Raw genomic sequence first — 22,026 nt, 5'->3', positions numbered from 1 at the left:
GCACACTTAACCCAGAATAAGAGCATGAAAAGATTGATCCAGTCTTGGTACTGCATCACCAGACCAGTGGTCTCAGGTCATGGCTCTAGAAGAGACTACCATGCAGTCCAGCCTACGTTTCTGTTCAGACAGATGTACACAATACTGCATTGCTGAACAGGGAAGGTGACAATGTTATTCATTGTTTTTGTTTGTTCATTTTCCTTTCATCTGCTTTTGGGTCTCTCTTCCGTCTCTCTTCCTGTTTCTCCTGTACTGAATAACCTGATATACTCTGAAAGTGGATCACAACAGGAACACCTGAAACAAAAAATGTTTATGATGCAAATGTATAAAAGGGATTTTGGGCATTTTTGTATCATGTTGTTTCACATCCTTTATTGCTCAGAAATCGAATATTACAGTTGGGAAAACGGGAAATATTTCAGACTGAACCATTTCAGTTTGCTGCAAATCTCTGGTTTAGCCACTTGAGGCAGGGACTCACCTCTGCAAATGACTAATTTTAAAATGCTGTTGCCACAGACATCTGCAGGCAGTATGAACAGATGAGTATCTTAGTTCCTTTTCTTAGCATGCGACTGATGAAGAAACATTGTGGGGTTTTTCAAGGATTATGGATAGAGGCAGCTTTGGAAGAGAGTGGGCTATCCTATTAGAGCATTTGTCCCCCGTCACAGGTATTTATTATAGAGCAGAGCTTTGAAGCAGAATTGGATATTGATGTCAGGTGGCAGGGGTTGCTGCAGGTGACTTTTACCCTCTCACGTAAGGACATGTGCATTATTGATTAAAATAGCCCTATGCAGAAGTCACCTAGACTCAAAAGCCCTGATTCCTTCCAACTTGGGAAATTGACTGGGAGAGGGGAAGAGGAAGGGGCCTTTACACTTGTGCTGCCATGATGTCACAATAGAAGTTGAAGGAAGAAAGTATTTTGCACTCACAAAGTACTTTTCACTCACTGCATTTGTGCTTCATGGTAGCCCTGGTGTCATGACTGCCGCCAGAGGACGCAGGAAGTGTGGGGCAGCAGTGCACTAACCTCCCCCACCCTGACCTGTGAATCAGCTTGACAACAATGTAATTGTGAACCTGAACTTGCCTATTACATTCAAAGGCAAATGAGGGAAGCAACTCGGAAGGGGAGCAGAGGTGCTCAGGTATTCCCCACAAACCTGCAACCACAGTGTCAGCTCTGGGGCCAGGCGGGATCTGTGTGTAGTGAGCATCTCGGGAGGTCCCTGAGCCCAAGAAGTTCCTAAACCATCTGGATGATAACTTCTTGGTACAGTTACTAAGGGAACCGACCAAGAAAGGTGCCTTCCTCAATTTGTTGCTTATTAACAGAGAGGGACTCGTGGGTGAAGTGGCGATTGGTGGCTGCCTTGGCCACAGCGATCACGAAGCAGACAAGTTTAAAATCTATGGTAACAGGAGGAAAACAGCCAGCAAGACCTCAACCCTGGATATAAGGAGAGCTGACTTCAGGCTGCTCGAGGAACTACTTAGTAAGGTCCCCTGGGAAAAAGCTTTTGAAGGTGCTGGGGTCCATCAGTGCTGGTCACTTTTTAAGTGCCACCTCCTAAGAGCACAGGAGCAGGCAGTTCTAAAATGTCAGGAGTCATGCAGGTGAGGTAGAAGGCCGGCTTGGCTGAGTAGGGATATTCTTCTAGAACGAAAGCGAAAAAAGAAAATGTATGGCCAGTGAAGCAAGGTCAGGCGACATGGGAGGACTAGAGATGCTGTTCGCCACTGTAGGGAGGAAATACACGTGAAGCTCAGTTAAAGCTGATGCTAGCCAGTATTGTGAAGGACAATAAAAAGGGCTTTTTAAAATATGTTAATAGGAAAAGGCAGGCCAGAAATAACATTGGCCCGTTACTTAATAAGCATGGTCACCTCACAAACAGGTACACAGACAAAGCAGAGGCGTTTAATGCTTTCTTCGCCTCGGTCTTCAACACTGATCATGGGCTCTGGGAGTCCCATGGGCTAGAGAACCATGACTGCGAGAATGATAAACTCCCAACCAACCCCGAATTTGTTGCTCCAGCTGGATCCCTATAAGTCAATGGGGCCCGACTGGATTCATCTGAGGGTACTTAAAGAGCTGGCTGATGTCATAGGGAGACCTCTCTTAATGATTTTTCAATGCTCTTGGGAATCTGGAGACGTCCCAGTTCACTGGAAGCTGGCAAACATTGTCCCAATCTTCAAGAAGGGCAACAGGGATGACCCCGGTAACTACAGGCCTGTCAGTCTCACCTCTGTGCCTGGCAAAATTATGGAGATTATTCTGGGAGTTAGTGAAAAACACCTGAAAGACAACACAGTCATTGGTCCCAGCCAGCACAGGTTCACGAGGAGAAAGTCCTGCTTAACAAACTTGATTTCCTTGTATGACAAGGTTACCCACCTAGCTGACCAAGGGAAGCCAGTTGATGTAATCTTTCTGGACTTCAGTAAAGATTTCGATACTGTCTCTCACAGTATCCTCCTGGACAAAATGTCCAGCATACAGCTGGATAAACACATAATGCAATGGGTGAGCAATTGGCTGATGGATGGGGCTCCACGGGTTGTAGTAAATGCGTTTACATCAGACTGGTGACCAGTCACTAGCGGGGTTCCGCAGGGATCCATCTTGGGGCCAGTGCTCTTTAATGTCTTCATAAATTACTTGGATGCAGGACTTGAAGGACTACTATCTAAGTTTGCCAATGACACAAACCTGGGAGGAGCTGTTGACACTCTGGAGGGCAGAGAGGCCCTGCAGAGAGATCTGGACAAATGAGAGAGCTGGGCAATCACCAACCGTATGAAGTTTAACAAGGGCAAGTGCCAGATTTTGCACCTGGGACAGGGCAACCGTGGGTGTACATACAGACTGGGGTAAAAGAGGCTGGAGACCAGCCCTGCAGAGAGGGATCTGGGGGTTCTGGTCAACAGCAAGTTGAACATGAGCCAACAGTGTGCCCTGGCAGCCAGGAGGGCCAACCATGTCCTGGGGTGCATCAAGCACTGTATTGCCAGCCGATTGAGGGAGGTGATTGTCCTGCTCTACTCTGCACTGGGGCGGCCTCATCTTGAGTGCTGTGTGCAGTTTTGGGCGCTGCAGTATGAAAAGGTTATGAAGCTAGACTGAGGGGAGACCTCATCGTGGTCTACAGCTTCCTCACAATGGAAGAGGAGGGGCAGGTGCTGATCTCTTTTCCCTGGCAACCAATGATAGAACCCGAGGGGACGTCAGGAAGATATGCAAGGAGAGATTTAGGTTCGATATTAGGAAAAGATTCTTCACCCAAAGGGTGGTGGAGCACTGGAATAGGCTCCCCCAGGAGGCAGTCACGGCAACAAGCCTGACAATATTCAAGAACCATTTGGACAACACCCTCAGATATATGGTGTGAATTTTGGGGTTGTGCTATGCAGGGACAGGAGTTGGACTCGATGATCCTTGTGGGCCCCTTCCAACTCAGGACATTCTATGATTCTATGATTCTATGAAGTGTAAGGCTGGAAGGGCCTCACAGGCGGGAGGCGGTGGCTCACAGTGCCATGGGGCTGGGCAGGGCTGCCACTATCACTTTCTCCAACACTGCAGCGTGATGGCCCTTGCCAGCACTGCCAGAGATTGCTGAGACACTCCTGCATGGTAGTTCTGGCAAGCGCTCCAAGATGGCTTGTGCAGGAGAGCAGCAGGGATTTCCCAAGTCTGCTGTCCAGGAATGTGGAACGTTCCGAATGCGCCCAAATGTTACCAAAGGCATCCACCACAAACAAATGTCGCCTGGACAGTGATATGACACCACGCGCTGCATCTTCTGTTTTAATGACCAAAATCTGGGCACAGGTATCTACTAAGAATGTTATGGGTATTTGTCTAGATCCTACAAAACAGGTAATTAATAAATCGCCTCGATGGCCTATAGTGAGCTGCCTAACATGCACCCACCCTTCGCTCCCCTGCTCACTACAAAGGGGCGAAGAGGCTAGTTTCCCATCAGCCTCTGGGAGGTGGTTGAGCTGGTCAGATCAATTAGGGGCGGGGGTGCGCTAGGAGTTGGAATCTCGAGTATTTCCACTTTGGCCACCATCTTTTTAGGCCATCCTAAAATCAATTTCTCGAGTTTATCAGTCAGTAGCCCATCCATAAGATCTCAAGGGACACCTCTGCCACCCCATGGTCCACAAGCTATTACGCCTGTTTGGTGTGTCCCTTCCGCCAGGAGGTTTGACGAGAGACACTTATCGCTACCAAGGCACGAAGGAGGTTTCATTTCGGTACGTCTTAAACCCTTCAGATCTGACTTTGTGGACCGGGTGCTAACTGGGCCATGTTTTCGCCCGTAATTGATTAATTCCTGAGAAACCTCTCCCCAAGTCCACACTTTCAAATTTTGGGTCTTGCAATCAGGGGCTACCAGCCCTGCTAGTGCGGCAGTGGCCCTTTCACCTTGGGGCACTGCATTGATCATACCCTGTAATTCTATGCCAATAGGTTTTAAAGATTCAGGGAGGCCCCTTATCAGGGAAGTAATTCGTTCAGGGTCAACCGGTATCATCACTGGGGACTCCTGTCTAGGTTTGAGCTCGCGATCATACATCATTTGTAGGCATGCTGCTTTTTACACATTCTCTACCAATTGATCAACTGATCCTGTAATAGGGAGAGGGTCTCCCCGTTCCAAGGGATTGAGACCTCCAGCCCAGTAGGCTGCCCTTTGGGTTAGGGACCAGGGAGCACGGTGATCACCAGTAGTTAAGAATACTCTGGGCCCCCAGTATCCTTCAGCCTCCTTTTCACTTCGTAGTATCAGGTCCCCGCCCGACAACGACACCCTCCACACATATTCTGTCTCTGATTCTTTAGATGTGTGGCCAAACTCCTTTCTTAATTTAGCCAGTTCCGTAGTGGTATACGGCACCTCTTTGGTAGTAATTTAAGGGGAGCTGTCTTGGTCGTCATCGTATGTAGTTTTGACCAAAGGTCGCAGTGAGCAAGGAGGCATTTCTAATTTGTCTAATCTCAATTTTGCCTCTCCCAGCTCCTCATAGGGGTATATAATTTCCCTCTTGGGGGGTGATTGGTTGTCATGGCTTTCGCCTGTGAGGAGCTGCTCTTTAAGAGCAGATTGCAGATAGTCTGCCTGGGCTCTCTCCTGCTCTAATTGTCCTTTTAAATCTTTTACTTGCCCCTTTAAATCTCCTACTTGTCCCTGCAAGGACTAGACAAGGGCTTGCAAGGACCATAGGGCTTGGGACTCCGCGCTACACTGTTGTTCCCTTGCTTCCACCGCTGAGACTAAGCTGGCACCCAAAATGGCACGTATGATTGATTTAACTTTTCTGGACCACAATCTAGCGTCCCTTTGTAGGGCACTGATACGGTTGACAATGCTTTGCAAATTATACCAGTTTTCTCATGCCCAGTCAACGCCCAGGACCAAAGGGCATGCATTATGCTTTTCCAAAAAATTATACAATACATCCCTGCCTGCAGGGTCGATTTCGTCATCACCCGTCTTCACCAAGTGTCTCAGAGGAGTAACACGCAAATGTAAACTTTCACACAAATTACGCAACAAGCAGGGTGGTCATCTCAGGGAGGCAACACTTCAATATAAATTCTAAACAAAGTCCCACCCTCGATGTCCCTGAGAGGTGCTCACATAAAACCAAGGGTACAATCAAATGAAAAACATGGCACTCTCACTTCAAGGGATCCTGTCTGTGATGCCAAAAATGTAAAGTCCCGGTCCGATTTTGGGCTCAGGGAAGGCTGTAATGATCCCAAGAGTGAGATTAAGACACAAATGAGGTCAAATGCCGCCTATCAGGCTGTTTTTATTGGATAAAAGCAGAAGAATGGAGTGATAGGAAAGGCAGGAAATATTAGGAGGAAACTAAGCAAGCATTCGGAAAGATAAGCAAATGATGGTCACCAGCTCCGGCCACCAAAGTGGCCCTAGGCATGTGTCAGGGACTGCTGTACACCGACCCCTTCCAACCTCAGTCACTGTGTGATTCTAAGCCTACAGCTGTCCTTTTGCAGGCGGTTGAGTAGAAGCTTTTCCTCCAAGCACTGCTGACAGCCTTCCATGGGAAATGATGCTTGCACCAATGTCCCTGCCAAGAGAGGGCAGTGAAAGTGGAACTGTGGGGCAGCAGCCCACTGAACTCCCCCACCCTGTCCTGTGAATCAGCTCCACGACAACGTACCTGTGCACCTGAACTTGCCTATTCCCACATTACCTTCAAAGGCAAAGGAGGAAAGCAACTTGGAAGGAGAGCAGAGGTGCCCAAGCTTTCCCCGCAAAGCTGCACCCACTGGAGTGAGAGGGACAGTACACTGGTCTTCAGGCCTCCCATTGCTGTGGTGTAAGAGGGGTGATGGTGGAACTGTCAGCTTGAGGCTTCAGAGCTGACACCAGTCTGCGATGAACAGGTGTAGGTTCATACCCTTGCGTACTGGCTGTTGAAGATGCAGAGCTGAACTGGGCAAATCCCCTGTGACAAAGACAGATGTTTGTGCGCATGGCATTCAGCTCGGAGCTGGCTTGTTTCACAATGTTTCAGGCTGGGGGTCTGGTGGCTCTCTCAAAGAGAGGCAGAAGGCAGAAGAGGAGAGCTGTGCCTGGGAGCGCACACAGGCACAGGGGAGCTGAGCCAGGCTCCCCGCCTCCCTGGCGGCTGGGCTGCTCAGGCCTCCTGACACACCTCAGACACCCCTCACGGGTCCCAGACATGGCCACAACTCATGTGGGCCCCCACTACAGCCAGTCCCCAGAGCCAAGGTGTGCCCTGAGCGGAATGGGCACGTGCTGCGGGGATCATGACCCCCAAACGCTGCCAAGCTCCGACAACTCCTTCATGGGGCGAGATGGGGCAGTGGCCCTCGTGCCAAAGGATTTCATCAAGGACCTTAGGCAAGGAAAGGCTACGGGAGCATCGTCTCCCTTTGCTCGGTTAGCCAACGTCCCCGTGGCAGAGAGAAAGTGGAAAGCCCGAGGAAGGCCTCAGCCTGGGAAAGGCAGAAGTTGTCTGCTTTGGAAGGCCTCTGCAACGACATTGCTCTGCAGCAGATGAATAAACCACATCCCTCTGGTCTGTTCCTCCATTTTCCTCTTTAATTCTTATTGCTGGAAGATCTGCACATGTGTCTGGCCGATGGCATTCGTTTCCGCTATCTTCCCATGCACCTGCACTCGATAAATGCAGGTGTATCCTGGTTTTCCCCAGTTGCTCTGTATGCCAAGTTTCAAAAACCAAAAGGCTTTGCGGATCCCATTCTGCAAAGAAACCACAGCAAAAGGCAGCGTCATTCCTGGGGTGTAAAGAGTGAAAGCAGGCTTCACGCGTCTTCCTCTGCCAGCCCGGCCCCTGCTCCGGGACCAGCTGCCACCCTGGCCAGAGAGGCAGCTTGTCCCTCCTTCCCTTCTCCCACCCAGGCAGCAAAGGACCCCTGTGCCCCTGCAGAGCAAAAGCCCGGCCTCAGAGAGCGTGGCAGGCAGCTGTGGAAACCTGAGGCTCGCCGGTGCCGGGGAAGCGGGGCCCAGGGAAAGTCCTGCTGCCGGGGCAAGGTGCTGGGCGTCCTCCCTGCCACCGCCTGCCCGGCGGGTGCAGCCAGGCAGCTCCGCAGACCCACACGGCTGCGGGGCCAACAGCACAGCGATCTGCTTTTGCCGCCCTGCCAGATGCCGCTCTCCCTCCTGATCCCACCGATGTTTCTCTCGACCAGGGTCGGGCCCCTGCGCTGGCAGGGACCATCCACACTCCTTCTGCCAGCGACTTGCTGGCAAACCGGCATTTCTGCCCTGGCCTCTTGCCCACACGCACGCCCGGTACCTGCAGAGAGAAGGTCTGTGCCGGCTCTTTCTGCACGGCGTAGGTGAATGTCCCCAGCAGAGTTTCGTCCTTGCCTTCCTCATCCAGTCCCTTGGAGATAAAGCGCAGGGGAGCAGGTCAGGCTCAACCTGACCACGAGGAAACGCTCATGCTAGATGCGCACCCAGCGCCCGCAGCTTCAGTGCGGTCTGGTGCAGGGTGCAGTGGGGCTGAGTCTCCTCCTTGTGTGTTGCTCAGGGGCCCGGAGGTGCTGGGCCAAACTGTGCTGAGCAAGTCTGAGGAGGGGTGACACCACCCTGCACGTCACTTGAGATGGGCCCTCAGGGAACGGCAGTGCTTGGGAGCACACGGATCTCGGCAGATGTGCAGAGAGCAGCAAGTCCCCGTTACAGCTTTTCCCTGCGGCCAGGTCCCAGCCCCCAGTTGCCCAGCAGAGACTTACAGAGACCACGAAATCTCGAGGAGCACTGCTGACAGTCCCCAGCGGAGCGGTTATCTTTGAGGTGTGCTGTACGGTGATGGCTATCGGTCGTACTAGTGCGGGCAACCGGATTAGCACCTCGCTCCGAGAGCCTTGGAAAGGCCAGCAGTATCCTGGGGAAGCATCCGGCTGAAAGCAGAGGGCAAGAGCAATGAAGGCGAGGGCGTGATGGGGCCCGCTGCGCTCCCGTGCAGCCAGAAGCACAGGCAGCACTGCTTGTGCTTGAAATGAATGGCGTGTTGGGCGCCTGGCCGTCTTCCCAGCCCAGGAGAGAGGAGAAGAGCCGACCAGTGGGAAACATCTGATCCCCTGCACTGGAGGCAGGGCTTTCAAGAAACCTCTCTTTTTGGCCAGCAGCTCTGCAGCCTCCCTTCACCCTCCACTGCCCCATGGGGACGCGGGCAATCAGAGCTGTGGCAGGGAAACGTGGTCCTGAAGGAGAAGCGCCTTCACCCACCAGTGACCAGGGATGGTGGGCAGGAAGCTCAGCTCAGCTCAGCTCAGCTCAGCTCAGCTCAGCCCCCTTCTGAGGGCAGCTGCTCTTTTCTTGGGAGCCAAGCCCTGTGTGAGACCTCAGGCACCAGGCACTGGACCAGTGCCGTGGCCGTCAGCAATACCGCTGGCCTGAGGGGAGACGCCCCAGGGCTTGCCCCCAACTTTATAAGAGGCAAGAGAAGCAGCACTGGCAGTTTCTGCTCCTGTACCTGCACAAAGGTATCCAGAAGGGGGGGAGTACACAGGAACGCAAACACTCTGCAGAGCCATGCAGAGCTGCCGGATGATCTCTGCAGGTCGATGGCAGCCCCTGAAGGGAGAAGAGAGCAGCTGACTGCAGGAGGCCCCAGGCTCGGAGGACCTGGTCTCTGCAGGCGACTTCTAAGGCTGCCTGCCAGCCCCACATGCAGCACCGCACGTTCGGAGGTGCCCCAAGCAAGGAGGGGACCCCCGTGCCCGGTGATGGTGTCTCTCCCAGCCGCACAAAGAGAAGGTGTGCTGGTGCTGGGAGACAGCAAGCCCCCACGGGAAGGGCAGCAGACCCAAGCCAAGGCCCCGCTGCGTCAACAGCAGAGGATGACCCAGCCATACGCTTTCACGCCCCAGGAAAGCTCAGCGGAGAGGGAGAGGGCAGAAATGCTGTCAGGGGCACGGCCGGGGCTCCAGCGAGGGTCCCGAAGGCGGGACTGGGGTGAGCCCAAGGGAGCTGCTCTGCCACAGTCATGCTCTTGGGCCCCGTGATTTGGTCCCACCTCCCTCTGCCTCGGAGAGCAGAGTCTGCGGCACAGCCTGCTTTGGGGACTGCCAAGCACGAGCCCAGCACGACGAGACTTTCTTGCGTGGACCTGACGTCCGTCTGTACCTGCGCTTTTCAGAGCCCAGTCAGGCGCCTGTGTGGTTGCAGACATTGCCTCTCTCATTTGCTCTGCTTCCTGGGAAAGACACAAAGGAACAGGGGAAACGATCACGTTAGACCTGGCCAGGGGAAGGGGCTTTACTTGGAGAAGTTCCACCGGCAGCCCCTGGCAAGGGATGAGCGTGTGGGCTGAGCAGGAAAAGCCCAGGAACTGGGCCAGGAAGGGCCTTGTGTGGGGCCCTGCTCATCCCAGCCCTCTTTCCCAAAGTGCAGCATCACCTTCTTCATAGCGCCGATCTCTGCAGCCAGGCGCGCTACCTCAGCCCTCAGCTGTTGCAGCTCTTGGGATTTCTCTCCCCACACAGCAAGCACGTTCCTGCAGTCCCCAGGAAAGCAGATCTTGTCAGAGAGCTGCCCAGCCCCTCCCAGAGCCTCCAAGCTCGGGAGGAGAGGTGCTCGAGCCCCCTTTTCTTTCCCCAGTTTGCAAGGGCTTCCCTCCCCCTCCAGGCTTAGCAGAAGGCCCAGGCAGGAGCGAAAGGCACGAGCCCTAGGCGCCGCGCACGTGAGTGCAGATAGCATGGGCTCATCTGCCGCTACCCCACCCAATGTGCTGCAGGTCAGGAGAGAGGAGAGGGCTTTTACCGCAGGGACATCAGCTCGTCTGCAGCCAGCTGCTCCAGCAGCACCTGAAAGAGAAAGGCTCTCCATTTGAGTCCCCGGGCTGCCGGGGCTTTCCAGAGCCGGCAGCTCTAGGAAGGCACGGCAGAAGCTGCTGCCGCTTCCGTGGGTCACTGCCTGGAACCGGAGGACTGGCCAGTTTACCCACCCACCCCCAGCCGTGCTCCTTTGCGGGACTTTCCTGTCCCACTGACCTGTGGCACACTCCTTGTCCACAGCATCCACACGAGGAGTGAGGTCCCGCAGTAGGCACCAGCTGTAATTCACATCACCAAGAGAGAGTTACTTGACCAGAGTTTCTCACAAACCCTGTAGTGAGGCGGTCTCCTCCCACACCAAAGGTGGCAAGAGGCTGGCTGAGGATATGGGGAGGGGTCCAGAAAGAGGCTGCAGATCCAAGCAGGGACCCTTTCCTTTGGCCTTGGGGCTCTGCACAGCCTTGGTTCCTGGGCATGCTTGGCACCCCACAGCTACGCCCCATTTCCCCTGCATGTAGCGAGCATCTCACGACCTCCCAGACCGGCAAAGGTGGGAGGCTGGAAGGGCCCCACGGGTGCTCCAGTGCCTCTCCCTCATGCTGAAGCTCACAGCCCCCACCTCTGTGCCTCTGCTGACAGGGGGTGAATACTCACCGAGAGCAGCTAGGCTCATCAAGAAGAGGATCGTGGAGAGCCTCTCCGTTTTCAGGGTGATGACCTCTTTCCTGAAAAAGAGTAAGTCCTGGTGTTAGCAGTGCCTAAGGGCAGAGGCCTGCACAGGGGGTTTTCTCTTACAGTTGAGGAGCAGCAATTTAGAGGGGAGCCAGGGGGTCTCCTGGTGGGGAGCACCTCCAGCCCCCGCCGCTCGCCCTGTCCCACTGGCACCCCCTGTCTCTGTGTCCACAGCAGACACGCGTCGTACTCACAGGGTGGAGACGCCTGTGCTGAGGCATCTGTGGAGGTAAAGCATGGCCGTTGCCAGGCTGTAAGCAATGCTGAGGACCAACCCTGGGCGAAAAAATGGAGAAAAGCCTGAGGACCCTTCTGGAGGATGCCTGTCAGGGCGTGTGCCAGCCCCCTGCGGGGAGGTGCACTGCCAGGGCCAGGGTTATGCCCTGGAGAGGGGGGCAGCTGGTTGCACCCTGGCAGCGGGGGCGGAGGGCCGGGCAGGATCCCCTAGCAGGCAGGGCACTGAGGGTGCGGCTAGGGAGGGAGGGTGGATGAGGCTTTGGCCTCTGGGCCTCTACCGTACTGGGCTACCCCATGATTACTACAGTATCCCACAAAGACATGGACGTGGTAGCCAGGTTCCCACGGTCACGTAGGGGAGGTGGCCCCAGGCGTCGGTCGGGGCAGGATGACGCCGGTTCTGCAGGGCTGTAGGTCCCGGCTGAGCCAGGCAGGCTTGGTGCAAACATGGGGTGAAAGGCAGCGCTGAGCTTACGCTCATTGTCTCCTGTATGGCAGCTGGAGCATGCTGGCCCTTCCCAGCTGGTGCCCTGGTCCTCCTGAGAGCAGGTGCAGCTATGGGAGGAAAAAGATGGAGCACTGTTTTGCACCGTCTCCATGCCGTGCGAGGCGAGGCAAGGCCCTGGCCAGAAGACAGGCTTTGTGAAGCCTCCCAGGAGACGTGGTGAGACAGGGCGGAAGAAGCCGCAGAGCGGGGTGGCACAGCTGCTTCTTACCGCGACTGCCCCCTGGCCCCCATAGCACCAACCTGCCCCTGGGCAGGCATCTCAGCGGCCTGGTGCTCTTTGGGGAGAGGGGAGCAGCTGCTGTCCTCCAAAGCCCCCACCTCTTCCCGGGGCCTCTGCAGCATGATGGCCAGAGCCCTCTCTGGAACAGCCCCCAAGGCTTCTCGCCCTCGGCAGAGACCCACCAGGACTTTGCAGCCGCCCTTTGCCAGGGAGGCCTGGCGGGGAGAGGGCTGAGCTCTCCCGCGGCTCTGCCAGAGGCTACCCAGACACACCTGCACGGTGGTTGCTCCAGGTGCCCAGAAACGGCTTGTGCTGGAGAGCAGCAGGAACTTCCCAGTGTCATGGTGGGACCCCGAGCAGCAGGACTGTGGGGTTTGGCCCGGGGGTTCAGCGAGGCTTTCAGCTGAGCCTCTTCCACACTCACGGCGGCTTTCCCAAGCCCTGGGACCCACAGTGCTCGCCAGCTTCTCCATCGGTCCCCCCAGTGCCCCTTTAGGCTCTGTGGGTCCCCCCTGCCAGCCAACGTCCCCAGGAGGAAGAAATCCTCGTACCTGTTCTCGAGGACCTGAGTGGGCCCAGCTGCACATCCGCCCACGTTGCTGCTGGCTCTCCTCCTTGACAGGGCAGCGCCTTGTGCTCTTGCAGGAGCCTTTCTCTGCCTCATCTTGGGGAGAAATGAAGGTCCCCTGCAAGCCTGGGTGTCCTCCTTCTGCCGCAGGAGCGTTGCCTGCCCAGGGGAGGTCACTCAGGCGAGAGCCCCAAACTGATTGCTGGGAGGAGAACGCCTGCCACGGGCACACAGCCCCCAGGACACGGCGAGCTCCTTCCAGGTGGGAGGTTGTGGCCCCCAGTGCTGCGGTGCAGGGTGGCCAGCCTTGACTTCACAGTGGCCTGGCCCCGTACGGTGTGAGGTCATGGCTATGACATCACAGACGGAGCTACCGGGGGGCAGGGGTTCAGAGAGAGACCCCGGCACCCACCTGGCGCTGTGTTTTGGGTTTGTGACTGGACTGTTGAAAGCACACCAGCTGGTGTTTTAGCTCGTGCTGAACAGTGCTTGCAGAGCGCCAAGGCTTCCTCTGTTTCTCTCTGCATGTCCCTGAGCGAGTAGGCCGAGGCTGGGTGAGAGGCTGGGAGGGGACACAGCAGGGACAGCCGACCCACACTGACCACAGGGCTCTTGCCTGCCATGTAACCCCATGCTCCGCAATAAAGCCTGGGCTTTTGGTCTTTCCAAAGTAGCCATTGCTTGGGGCCTGGCTGAGCATCGGTCTGCTGGGGTCAACCCACCACAGCGTGTGTAGAGAAAGGAGGGTGTACTGCCAGGCTCCAACAACTCCTTTGTGGGGCGAGATGGGGCAGCGGCCCTCGTGCCAAAGGACTTTGTGAGCAGCAGGATGGCAGGGTTTGGACCAGGGGGGTCAGAGGGGCTTCCAGCTGAGCCTCTTCCCCACTCACGGTGGGTTTCTCAAGCTCTGGGGCTGTTACTCTGCCCACAGCCCTTGCTGGCTTCCCCGTACTGTTTCCGCAGCCCCCCATCAGGCTCTGTGTGTCCCACCTGCCAGCTGATGCTCCGAGGAGGAGCGAGCCCTCATACCTGTTCCCTAGGAGCCGTGTGGGCCCAGCTATTCCTGGAAGGAGCGTGCCTGCCATCGGCACAGAGCCACCAGGACGCGGCGTGGTCCTTTCAGGCCAGAGGTGGTGGCTCACAGTGCCCGGGGGTGCTCAAGACCCAGCTGTGGAGGAGGACATCTGGGACTGCCCTGGGCCTGTCACAGCCAGCGCCAGTCAGCTCTGCAGGGGGCAGAACCGATCCCGCCCACCATGTGCAGACCGGAACCAATCAGGGAAGGGTGTGGTGGCTCTGAACCAATCAGAGGACTATCCAGCCGGGCGGTGAGGGCGGAGAGAGAGGAGCAGACGTGTCAGGGTGGGAGGAGAGGGGGAAGAAAATGGCTGCCCTGAAGGAGGCTGTGGGGAGCGGTGTCCGAAGGGAGCAGGGCTGTCTTTCCTAGGGGATTTCTTTGCGTTTCTTTCCCTTCACTACGAGGAGCAGTAGTTACTAGGTTGCTCCTGGGGAAGTCAATGAGCTGGGGAGAAATTCCCCGAAGCAATAAGTTGGTTTGGGTTTGTGACAGATGCTGGTGGGCAATATGGCCAAGCCCTAGACCTGGCCTGGGACTACAGTAACTGCAGGAACTGTGAAACTCCGGCAGGAGCCTTGGTGCCAGAGCTTCAGAGCCCTCAAGGGTCCCAGCCATGGCCGCACCGCAGTCCCCAGAGCCAAGGTGTGCCCTGAGCGGAATGGGCACGTGCTGCGGGGATCATGACCCCCAAACGCTGCCAAGCTCCGACAGCTCCTTCATGGGGCGAGATGGGGCAGTGGCCCTCGTGCCAAAGGATTTCATCAAGGACCTTAGGCAAGGAAAGGCTACGGGAGCGTTGTCTCCCTTTGCTCGGTTAGCCAACGTCCCCGTGGCAGAGAGAAAGTGGAAAGCCCGAGGAAGGCCTCAGCCTGGGAAAGGCAGAAGTTGTCTGCTTTGGAAGGCCTCTGCAACGACATTGCTCTGCAGCAGATGAATAAACCACATCCCTCTGGTCTGTTCCTCCATTTTCCTCTTTAATTCTTATTGCTGGAAGATCTGCACATGTGTCTGGCCGATGGCATTCGTTTCCGCTGTCTTCCCATGCACCTGCACTCGATAAATGCAGGTGTATCCTGGTTTTCCCCAGTTGCTCTGTATGCCAAGTTTCAAAAACCAAAAGGCTTTGCGGATCCCATTCTGCAAAGAAACCACAGCAAAAGGCAGCGTCACTCCTGGGGTGTAAAGAGTGAAAGCAGGCTTCACGCGTCTTCCTCTGCCAGCCCGGCCCCTGCTCCGGGACCAGCTGCCACCCTGGCCAGAGAGGCAGCTTGTCCCTCCTTCCCTTCTCCCACCCAGGCAGCAAAGGACCCCTGTGCCCCTGCAGAGCAAAAGCCCGGCCTCAGAGAGCGTGGCAGGCAGCTGTGGAAACCTGAGGCTCGCCGGTGCCGGGGAAGCGGGGCCCAGGGAAAGTCCTGCTGCCGGGGCAAGGTGCTGGGCGTCCTCCCTGCCACCGCCTGCCCGGCGGGTGCAGCCAGGCAGCTCCGCAGACCCACACGGCTGCGGGGCCAACAGCACAGCGATCTGCTTTTGCCGCCCTGCCAGATGCCGCTCTCCCTCCTGATCCCACCGATGTTTCTCTCGACCAGGGTCGGGCCCCTGCGCTGGCAGGGACCATCCACACTCCTTCTGCCAGCGACTTGCTGGCAAACCGGCATTTCTGCCCTGGCCTCTTGCCCACACGCACGCCCGGTACCTGCAGAGAGAAGGTCTGTGCCGGCTCTTTCTGCACGGCGTAGGTGAATGTCCCCAGCAGAGTTTCGTCCTTGCCTTCCTCATCCAGTCCCTTGGAGATAAAGCGCAGGGGAGCAGGTCAGGCTCAACCTGACCACGAGGAAACGCTCATGCTAGATGCGCACCCAGCGCCCGCAGCTTCAGTGCGGTCTGGTGCAGGGTGCAGTGGGGCTGAGTCTCCTCCTTGTGTGTTGCTCAGGGGCCCGGAGGTGCTGGGCCAAACTGTGCTGAGCAAGTCTGAGGAGGGGTGACACCACCCTGCACGTCACTTGAGATGGGCCCTCAGGGAACGGCAGTGCTTGGGAGCACACGGATCTCGGCAGATGTGCAGAGAGCAGCAAGTCCCCGTTACAGCTTTTCCCTGCGGCCAGGTCCCAGCCCCCAGTTGCCCAGCAGAGACTTACAGAGACCACGAAATCTCGAGGAGCACTGCTGACAGTCCCCAGCGGAGCGGTTATCTTTGAGGTGTGCTGTACGGTGATGGCTATCGGTCGTACTAGTGCGGGCAACCGGATTAGCACCTCGCTCCGAGAGCCTTGGAAAGGCCAGCAGTATCCTGGGGAAGCATCCGGCTGAAAGCAGAGGGCAAGAGCAATGAAGGCGAGGGCGTGATGGGGCCCGCTGCGCTCCCGTGCAGCCAGAAGCACAGGCAGCACTGCTTGTGCTTGAAATGAATGGCGTGTTGGGCGCCTGGCCGTCTTCCCAGCCCAGGAGAGAGGAGAAGAGCCGACCAGTGGGAAACATCTGATCCCCTGCACTGGAGGCAGGGCTTTCAAGAAACCTCTCTTTTTGGCCAGCAGCTCTGCAGCCTCCCTTCACCCTCCACTGCCCCATGGGGACGCGGGCAATCAGAGCTGTGGCAGGGAAACGTGGTCCTGAAGGAGAAGCGCCTTCACCCACCAGTGACCAGGGATGGTGGGCAGGAAGCTCAGCTCAGCTCAGCTCAGCTCAGCTCAGCTCAGCCCCCTTCTGAGGGCAGCTGCTCTTTTCTTGGGAGCCAAGCCCTGTGTGAGACCTCAGGCACCAGGCACTGGACCAGTGCCGTGGCCGTCAGCAATACCGCTGGCCTGAGGGGAGACGCCCCAGGGCTTGCCCCCAACTTTATAAGAGGCAAGAGAAGCAGCACTGGCAGTTTCTGCTCCTGTACCTGCACAAAGGTATCCAGAAGGGGGGGAGTACACAGGAACGCAAACACTCTGCAGAGCCATGCAGAGCTGCCGGATGATCTCTGCAGGTCGATGGCAGCCCCTGAAGGGAGAAGAGAGCAGCTGACTGCAGGAGGCCCCAGGCTCGGAGGACCTGGTCTCTGCAGGCGACTTCTAAGGCTGCCTGCCAGCCCCACATGCAGCACCGCACGTTCGGAGGTGCCCCAAGCAAGGAGGGGATCCCCGTGCCCGGTGATGGTGTCTCTCCCAGCCGCACAAAGAGAAGGTGTGCTGGTGCTGGGAGACAGCAAGCCCCCACGGGAAGGGCAGCAGACCCAAGCCAAGGCCCCGCTGCGTCAACAGCAGAGGATGACCCAGCCATACGCTTTCACGCCCCAGGAAAGCTCAGCGGAGAGGGAGAGGGCAGAAATGCTGTCAGGGGCACGGCCGGGGCTCCAGCGAGGGTCCCGAAGGCGGGACTGGGGTGAGCCCAAGGGAGCTGCTCTGCCACAGTCATGCTCTTGGGCCCCGTGATTTGGTCCCACCTCCCTCTGCCTCGGAGAGCAGAGTCTGCGGCACAGCCTGCTTTGGGGACTGCCAAGCACGAGCCCAGCACGACGAGACTTTCTTGCGTGGACCTGACGTCCGTCTGTACCTGCGCTTTTCAGAGCCCAGTCAGGCGCCTGTGTGGTTGCAGACATTGCCTCTCTCATTTGCTCTGCTTCCTGGGAAAGACACAAAGGAACAGGGGAAACGATCACGTTAGACCTGGCCAGGGGAAGGGGCTTTACTTGGAGAAGTTCCACCGGCAGCCCCTGGCAAGGGATGAGCGTGTGGGCTGAGCAGGAAAAGCCCAGGAACTGGGCCAGGAAGGGCCTTGTGTGGGGCCCTGCTCATCCCAGCCCTCTTTCCCAAAGTGCAGCATCACCTTCTTCATAGCGCCGATCTCTGCAGCCAGGCGCGCTACCTCAGCCCTCAGCTGTTGCAGCTCTTGGGATTTCTCTCCCCACACAGCAAGCACGTTCCTGCAGTCCCCAGGAAAGCAGATCTTGTCAGAGAGCTGCCCAGCCCCTCCCAGAGCCTCCAAGCTCGGGAGGAGAGGTGCTCGAGCCCCCTTTTCTTTCCCCAGTTTGCAAGGGCTTCCCTCCCCCTCCAGGCTTAGCAGAAGGCCCAGGCAGGAGCGAAAGGCACGAGCCCTAGGCGCCGCGCACGTGAGTGCAGATAGCATGGGCTCATCTGCCGCTACCCCACCCAATGTGCTGCAGGTCAGGAGAGAGGAGAGGGCTTTTACCGCAGGGACATCAGCTCGTCTGCAGCCAGCTGCTCCAGCAGCACCTGAAAGAGAAAGGCTCTCCATTTGAGTCCCCGGGCTGCCGGGGCTTTCCAGAGCCGGCAGCTCTAGGAAGGCACGGCAGAAGCTGCTGCCGCTTCCGTGGGTCACTGCCTGGAACCGGAGGACTGGCCAGTTTACCCACCCACCCCCAGCCGTGCTCCTTTGCGGGACTTTCCTGTCCCACTGACCTGTGGCACACTCCTTGTCCACAGCATCCACACGAGGAGTGAGGTCCCGCAGTAGGCACCAGCTGTAATTCACATCACCAAGAGAGAGTTACTTGACTAGAGTTTCTCACAAACCCTGTAGTGAGGCGGTCTCCTCCCACACCAAAGGTGGCAAGAGGCTGGCTGAGGATATGGGGAGGGGGTGCAGAAAGAGGCTGCAGATCCAAGCAGGGACCCTTTCCTTTGGCCTTGGGGCTCTGCACAGCCTTGGTTCCTGGGCATGCTTGGCACCCCACAGCTACGCCCCATTTCCCCTGCATGTAGCGAGCATCTCACGACCTCCCAGACCGGCAAAGGTGGGAGGCTGGAAGGGCCCCACGGGTGCTCCAGTGCCTCTCCCTCATGCTGAAGCTCACAGCCCCCACCTCTGTGCCTCTGCTGACAGGGGGTGAATACTCACCGAGAGCAGCTAGGCTCATCAAGAAGAGGATCGTGGAGAGCCTCTCCGTTTTCAGGGTGATGACCTCTTTCCTGAAAAAGAGTAAGTCCTGGTGTTAGCAGTGCCTAAGGGCAGAGGCCTGCACAGGGGGGTTTTCTCTTACAGTTGAGGAGCAGCAATTTAGAGGGGAGCCAGGGGGTCTCCTGGTGGGGAGCACCTCCAGCCCCCGCCGCTCGCCCTGTCCCACTGGCACCCCCTGTCTCTGTGTCCACAGCAGACACGCGTCGTACTCACAGGGTGGAGACGCCTGTGCTGAGGCATCTGTGGAGGTAAAGCATGGCCGTTGCCAGGCTGTAAGCAATGCTGAGGACCAACCCTGGGCGAAAAAAAATGGAGAAAAGCCTGAGGACCCTTCTGGAGGATGCCTGTCAGGGCGTGTGCCAGCCCCCTGCGGGGAGGTGCACTGCCAGGGCCAGGGTTATGCCCTGGAGAGGGGGGCAGCTGGTTGCACCCTGGCAGCGGGGGGCGGAGGGCCGGGCAGGATCCCCTAGCAGGCAGGGCACTGAGGGTGCGGCTAGGGAGGGAGGGTGGATGAGGCTTTGGCCTCTGGGCCTCTACCGTACTGGGCTACCCCATGATTACTACAGTATCCCACAAAGACATGGACGTGGTAGCCAGGTTCCCACGGTCACGTAGGGGAGGTGGCCCCAGGCGTCGGTCGGGGCAGGATGACGCCGGTTCTGCAGGGCTGTAGGTCCCGGCTGAGCCAGGCAGGCTTGGTGCAAACATGGGGTGAAAGGCAGCGCTGAGCTTACGCTCATTGTCTCCTGTATGGCAGCTGGAGCATGCTGGCCCTTCCCAGCTGGTGCCCTGGTCCTCCTGAGAGCAGGTGCAGCTATGGGAGGAAAAAGATGGAGCACTGTTTTGCACCGTCTCCATGCCGTGCGAGGCGAGGCAAGGCCCTGGCCAGAAGACAGGCTTTGTGAAGCCTCCCAGGAGACGTGGTGAGACAGGGCGGAAGAAGCCGCAGAGCGGGGTGGCACAGCTGCTTCTTACCGCGACTGCCCCCTGGCCCCCATAGCACCAACCTGCCCCTGGGCAGGCATCTCAGCGGCCTGGTGCTCTTTGGGGAGAGGGGAGCAGCTGCTGTCCTCCAAAGCCCCCACCTCTTCCCGGGGCCTCTGCAGCATGATGGCCAGAGCCCTCTCTGGAACACCCCCCAAGGCTTCTCGCCCTCGGCAGAGACCCACCAGGACTTTGCAGCCGCCCTTTGCCAGGGAGGCCTGGCGGGGAGAGGGCTGAGCTCTCCCGCGGCTCTGCCAGAGGCTACCCAGACACACCTGCACGGTGGTTGCTCCAGGTGCCCAGAAACGGCTTGTGCTGGAGAGCAGCAGGAACTTCCCAGTGTCATGGTGGGACCCCGAGCAGCAGGACTGTGGGGTTTGGCCCGGGGGTTCAGCGAGGCTTTCAGCTGAGCCTCTTCCACACTCACGGCGGCTTTCCCAAGCCCTGGGACCCACAGTGCTCGCCAGCTTCTCCATCGGTCCCCCCAGTGCCCCTTTAGGCTCTGTGGGTCCCCCCTGCCAGCCAACGTCCCCAGGAGGAAGAAATCCTCGTACCTGTTCTCGAGGACCTGAGTGGGCCCAGCTGCACATCCGCCCACGTTGCTGCTGGCTCTCCTCCTTGACAGGGCAGCGCCTTGTGCTCTTGCAGGAGCCTTTCTCTGCCTCATCTTGGGGAGAAATGAAGGTCCCCTGCAAGCCTGGGTGTCCTCCTTCTGCCGCAGGAGCGTTGCCTGCCCAGGGGAGGTCACTCAGGCGAGAGCCCCAAACTGATTGCTGGGAGGAGAACGCCTGCCACGGGCACACAGCCCCCAGGACACGGCGAGCTCCTTCCAGGTGGGAGGTTGTGGCCCCCAGTGCTGCGGTGCAGGGTGGCCAGCCTTGACTTCACAGTGGCCTGGCCCCGTACGGTGTGAGGTCATGGCTATGACATCACAGACGGAGCTACCGGGGGGCAGGGGTTCAGAGAGAGACCCCGGCACCCACCTGGCGCTGTGTTTTGGGTTTGTGACTGGACTGTTGAAAGCACACCAGCTGGTGTTTTAGCTCGTGCTGAACAGTGCTTGCAGAGCGCCAAGGCTTCCTCTGTTTCTCTCTGCATGTCCCTGAGCGAGTAGGCCGAGGCTGGGTGAGAGGCTGGGAGGGGACACAGCAGGGACAGCCGACCCACACTGACCACAGGGCTCTTGCCTGCCATGTAACCCCATGCTCCGCAATAAAGCCTGGGCTTTTGGTCTTTCCAAAGTAGCCATTGCTTGGGGCCTGGCTGAGCATCGGTCTGCTGGGGTCAACCCACCACAGCGTGTGTAGAGAAAGGAGGGTGTACTGCCAGGCTCCAACAACTCCTTTGTGGGGCGAGATGGGGCAGCGGCCCTCGTGCCAAAGGACTTTGTGAGCAGCAGGATGGCAGGGTTTGGACCAGGGGGGTCAGAGGGGCTTCCAGCTGAGCCTCTTCCCCACTCACGGTGGGTTTCTCAAGCTCTGGGGCTGTTACTCTGCCCACAGCCCTTGCTGGCTTCCCCGTACTGTTTCCGCAGCCCCCCATCAGGCTCTGTGTGTCCCACCTGCCAGCTGATGCTCCGAGGAGGAGCGAGCCCTCATACCTGTTCCCTAGGAGCCGTGTGGGCCCAGCTATTCCTGGAAGGAGCGTGCCTGCCATCGGCACAGAGCCACCAGGACGCGGCGTGGTCCTTTCAGGCCAGAGGTGGTGGCTCACAGTGCCCGGGGGTGCTCAAGACCCAGCTGTGGAGGAGGACATCTGGGACTGCCCTGGGCCTGTCACAGCCAGCGCCAGTCAGCTCTGCAGGGGGCAGAACCGATCCCGCCCACCATGTGCAGACCGGAACCAATCAGGGAAGGGTGTGGTGGCTCTGAACCAATCAGAGGACTATCCAGCCGGGCGGTGAGGGCGGAGAGAGAGGAGCAGACGTGTCAGGGTGGGAGGAGAGGGGGGAAGAAAATGGCTGCCCTGAAGGAGGCTGTGGGGAGCGGTGTCCGAAGGGAGCAGGGCTGTCTTTCCTAGGGGATTTCTTTGCGTTTCTTTCCCTTCACTACGAGGAGCAGTAGTTACTAGGTTGCTCCTGGGGAAGTCAATGAGCTGGGGAGAAATTCCCCGAAGCAATAAGTTGGTTTGGGTTTGTGACAGATGCTGGTGGGCAATATGGCCAAGCCCTAGACCTGGCCTGGGACTACAGTAACTGCAGGAACTGTGAAACTCCGGCAGGAGCCTTGGTGCCAGAGCTTCAGAGCCCTCAAGGGTCCCAGCCATGGCCGCACCGCAGTCCCCAGAGCCAAGGTGTGCCCTGAGCGGAATGGGCACGTGCTGCGGGGATCATGACCCCCAAACGCTGCCAAGCTCCGACAGCTCCTTCGTGGGGCGAGATGGGGCAGTGGCCCTCGTGCCAAAGGATTTCATCAAGGACCTTAGGCAAGGAAAGGCTACGGGAGCGTCGTCTCCCTTTGCTCGG

General features: G+C 57.8%; 2 protein-coding genes and 1 pseudogene across 7 annotated transcripts; all 3 read right to left on the bottom strand.

Annotated features, from left to right (window-relative positions):
* Nucleotides 1-4,137: 4,137 nt before the first annotated feature.
* On the bottom strand, nt 4,138-6,542 carry LOC148050597 (uncharacterized; annotated as a pseudogene).
* A 597-nt stretch (nt 6,543-7,139) lies between these two features.
* On the bottom strand, nt 7,140-13,561 carry LOC148050596 (uncharacterized). Its single transcript, XM_087741180.1, has 13 exons — nt 13,017-13,561; nt 12,588-12,763; nt 11,784-11,863; nt 11,266-11,347; nt 10,994-11,064; nt 10,556-10,617; nt 10,326-10,369; nt 9,963-10,059; nt 9,690-9,759; nt 9,037-9,137; nt 8,294-8,461; nt 7,852-7,941; nt 7,140-7,295 (listed from the first exon to the last, which is right to left on the bottom strand). The coding sequence occupies exons 1-13, from the start codon at nt 13,302-13,304 to the stop codon at nt 7,140-7,142; spliced, it is 1,485 nt and encodes a 494-aa protein (XP_087597306.1). The 5' UTR covers nt 13,305-13,561.
* A 1,080-nt stretch (nt 13,562-14,641) lies between these two features.
* LOC148050595 (sperm-associated antigen 4 protein-like) lies at nt 14,642-21,090 on the bottom strand. 6 transcript variants are annotated; one of them, XM_087742092.1, is made up of 13 exons: nt 20,546-21,090; nt 20,117-20,292; nt 19,313-19,392; nt 18,792-18,873; nt 18,519-18,589; nt 18,080-18,141; nt 17,850-17,893; nt 17,487-17,583; nt 17,214-17,283; nt 16,561-16,661; nt 15,818-15,985; nt 15,376-15,465; nt 14,642-14,819 (listed from the first exon to the last, which is right to left on the bottom strand). In XM_087742092.1, the coding sequence occupies exons 1-13, from the start codon at nt 20,831-20,833 to the stop codon at nt 14,664-14,666; spliced, it is 1,485 nt and encodes a 494-aa protein (XP_087598218.1). In that variant the 5' UTR covers nt 20,834-21,090; the 3' UTR covers nt 14,642-14,663. The 6 variants fall into 6 exon arrangements, with proteins under 6 accessions (XP_087598218.1, XP_087598219.1, XP_087598222.1 ...); XM_087742093.1 differs by having other exon boundaries at nt 20,117-21,090; XM_087742096.1 differs by lacking the exon at nt 19,313-19,392 and having other exon boundaries at nt 20,117-21,090.
* Nucleotides 21,091-22,026: the final 936 nt, after the last annotated feature.

Source organism: Nipponia nippon, unplaced genomic scaffold (assembly GCF_047370975.1).
Source record: "Nipponia nippon isolate SJK-2023a ecotype South Korea unplaced genomic scaffold, ASM4737097v1 scaffold_8, whole genome shotgun sequence".
Classification (NCBI taxonomy): Eukaryota; Metazoa; Chordata; class Aves; order Pelecaniformes; family Threskiornithidae; genus Nipponia; species Nipponia nippon.
The sequence above is the reverse complement of the archived record's forward strand: the minus strand, read 5'-3'. Positions and strand labels throughout refer to the sequence as shown.

Coding starts and splice junctions, on each gene's coding strand:
- LOC148050596 (XM_087741180.1), bottom strand. CDS start 13,304: ATGCTCAGCCAGGCCCCAAGCAATGGCTACTTTGGAAAGACCAAAAGC. Junction 11,864..12,587: donor ACTCAGGTCCTCGAGAACAG/GTACGAGGATTT, acceptor TTCCTCCCATAG/CTGCACCTGCTCTCAGGAGG. Junction 10,370..10,555: donor GGACAAGGAGTGTGCCACAG/GTCAGTGGGACA, acceptor TTTCTCTTTCAG/GTGCTGCTGGAGCAGCTGGC.
- LOC148050595 (XM_087742092.1), bottom strand. CDS start 20,833: ATGCTCAGCCAGGCCCCAAGCAATGGCTACTTTGGAAAGACCAAAAGC. Junction 17,284..17,486: donor AGATCGGCGCTATGAAGAAG/GTGATGCTGCAC, acceptor TGTCTTTCCCAG/GAAGCAGAGCAAATGAGAGA. Junction 14,820..15,375: donor CACAGACCTTCTCTCTGCAG/GTACCGGGCGTG, acceptor GTTTCTTTGCAG/AATGGGATCCGCAAAGCCTT.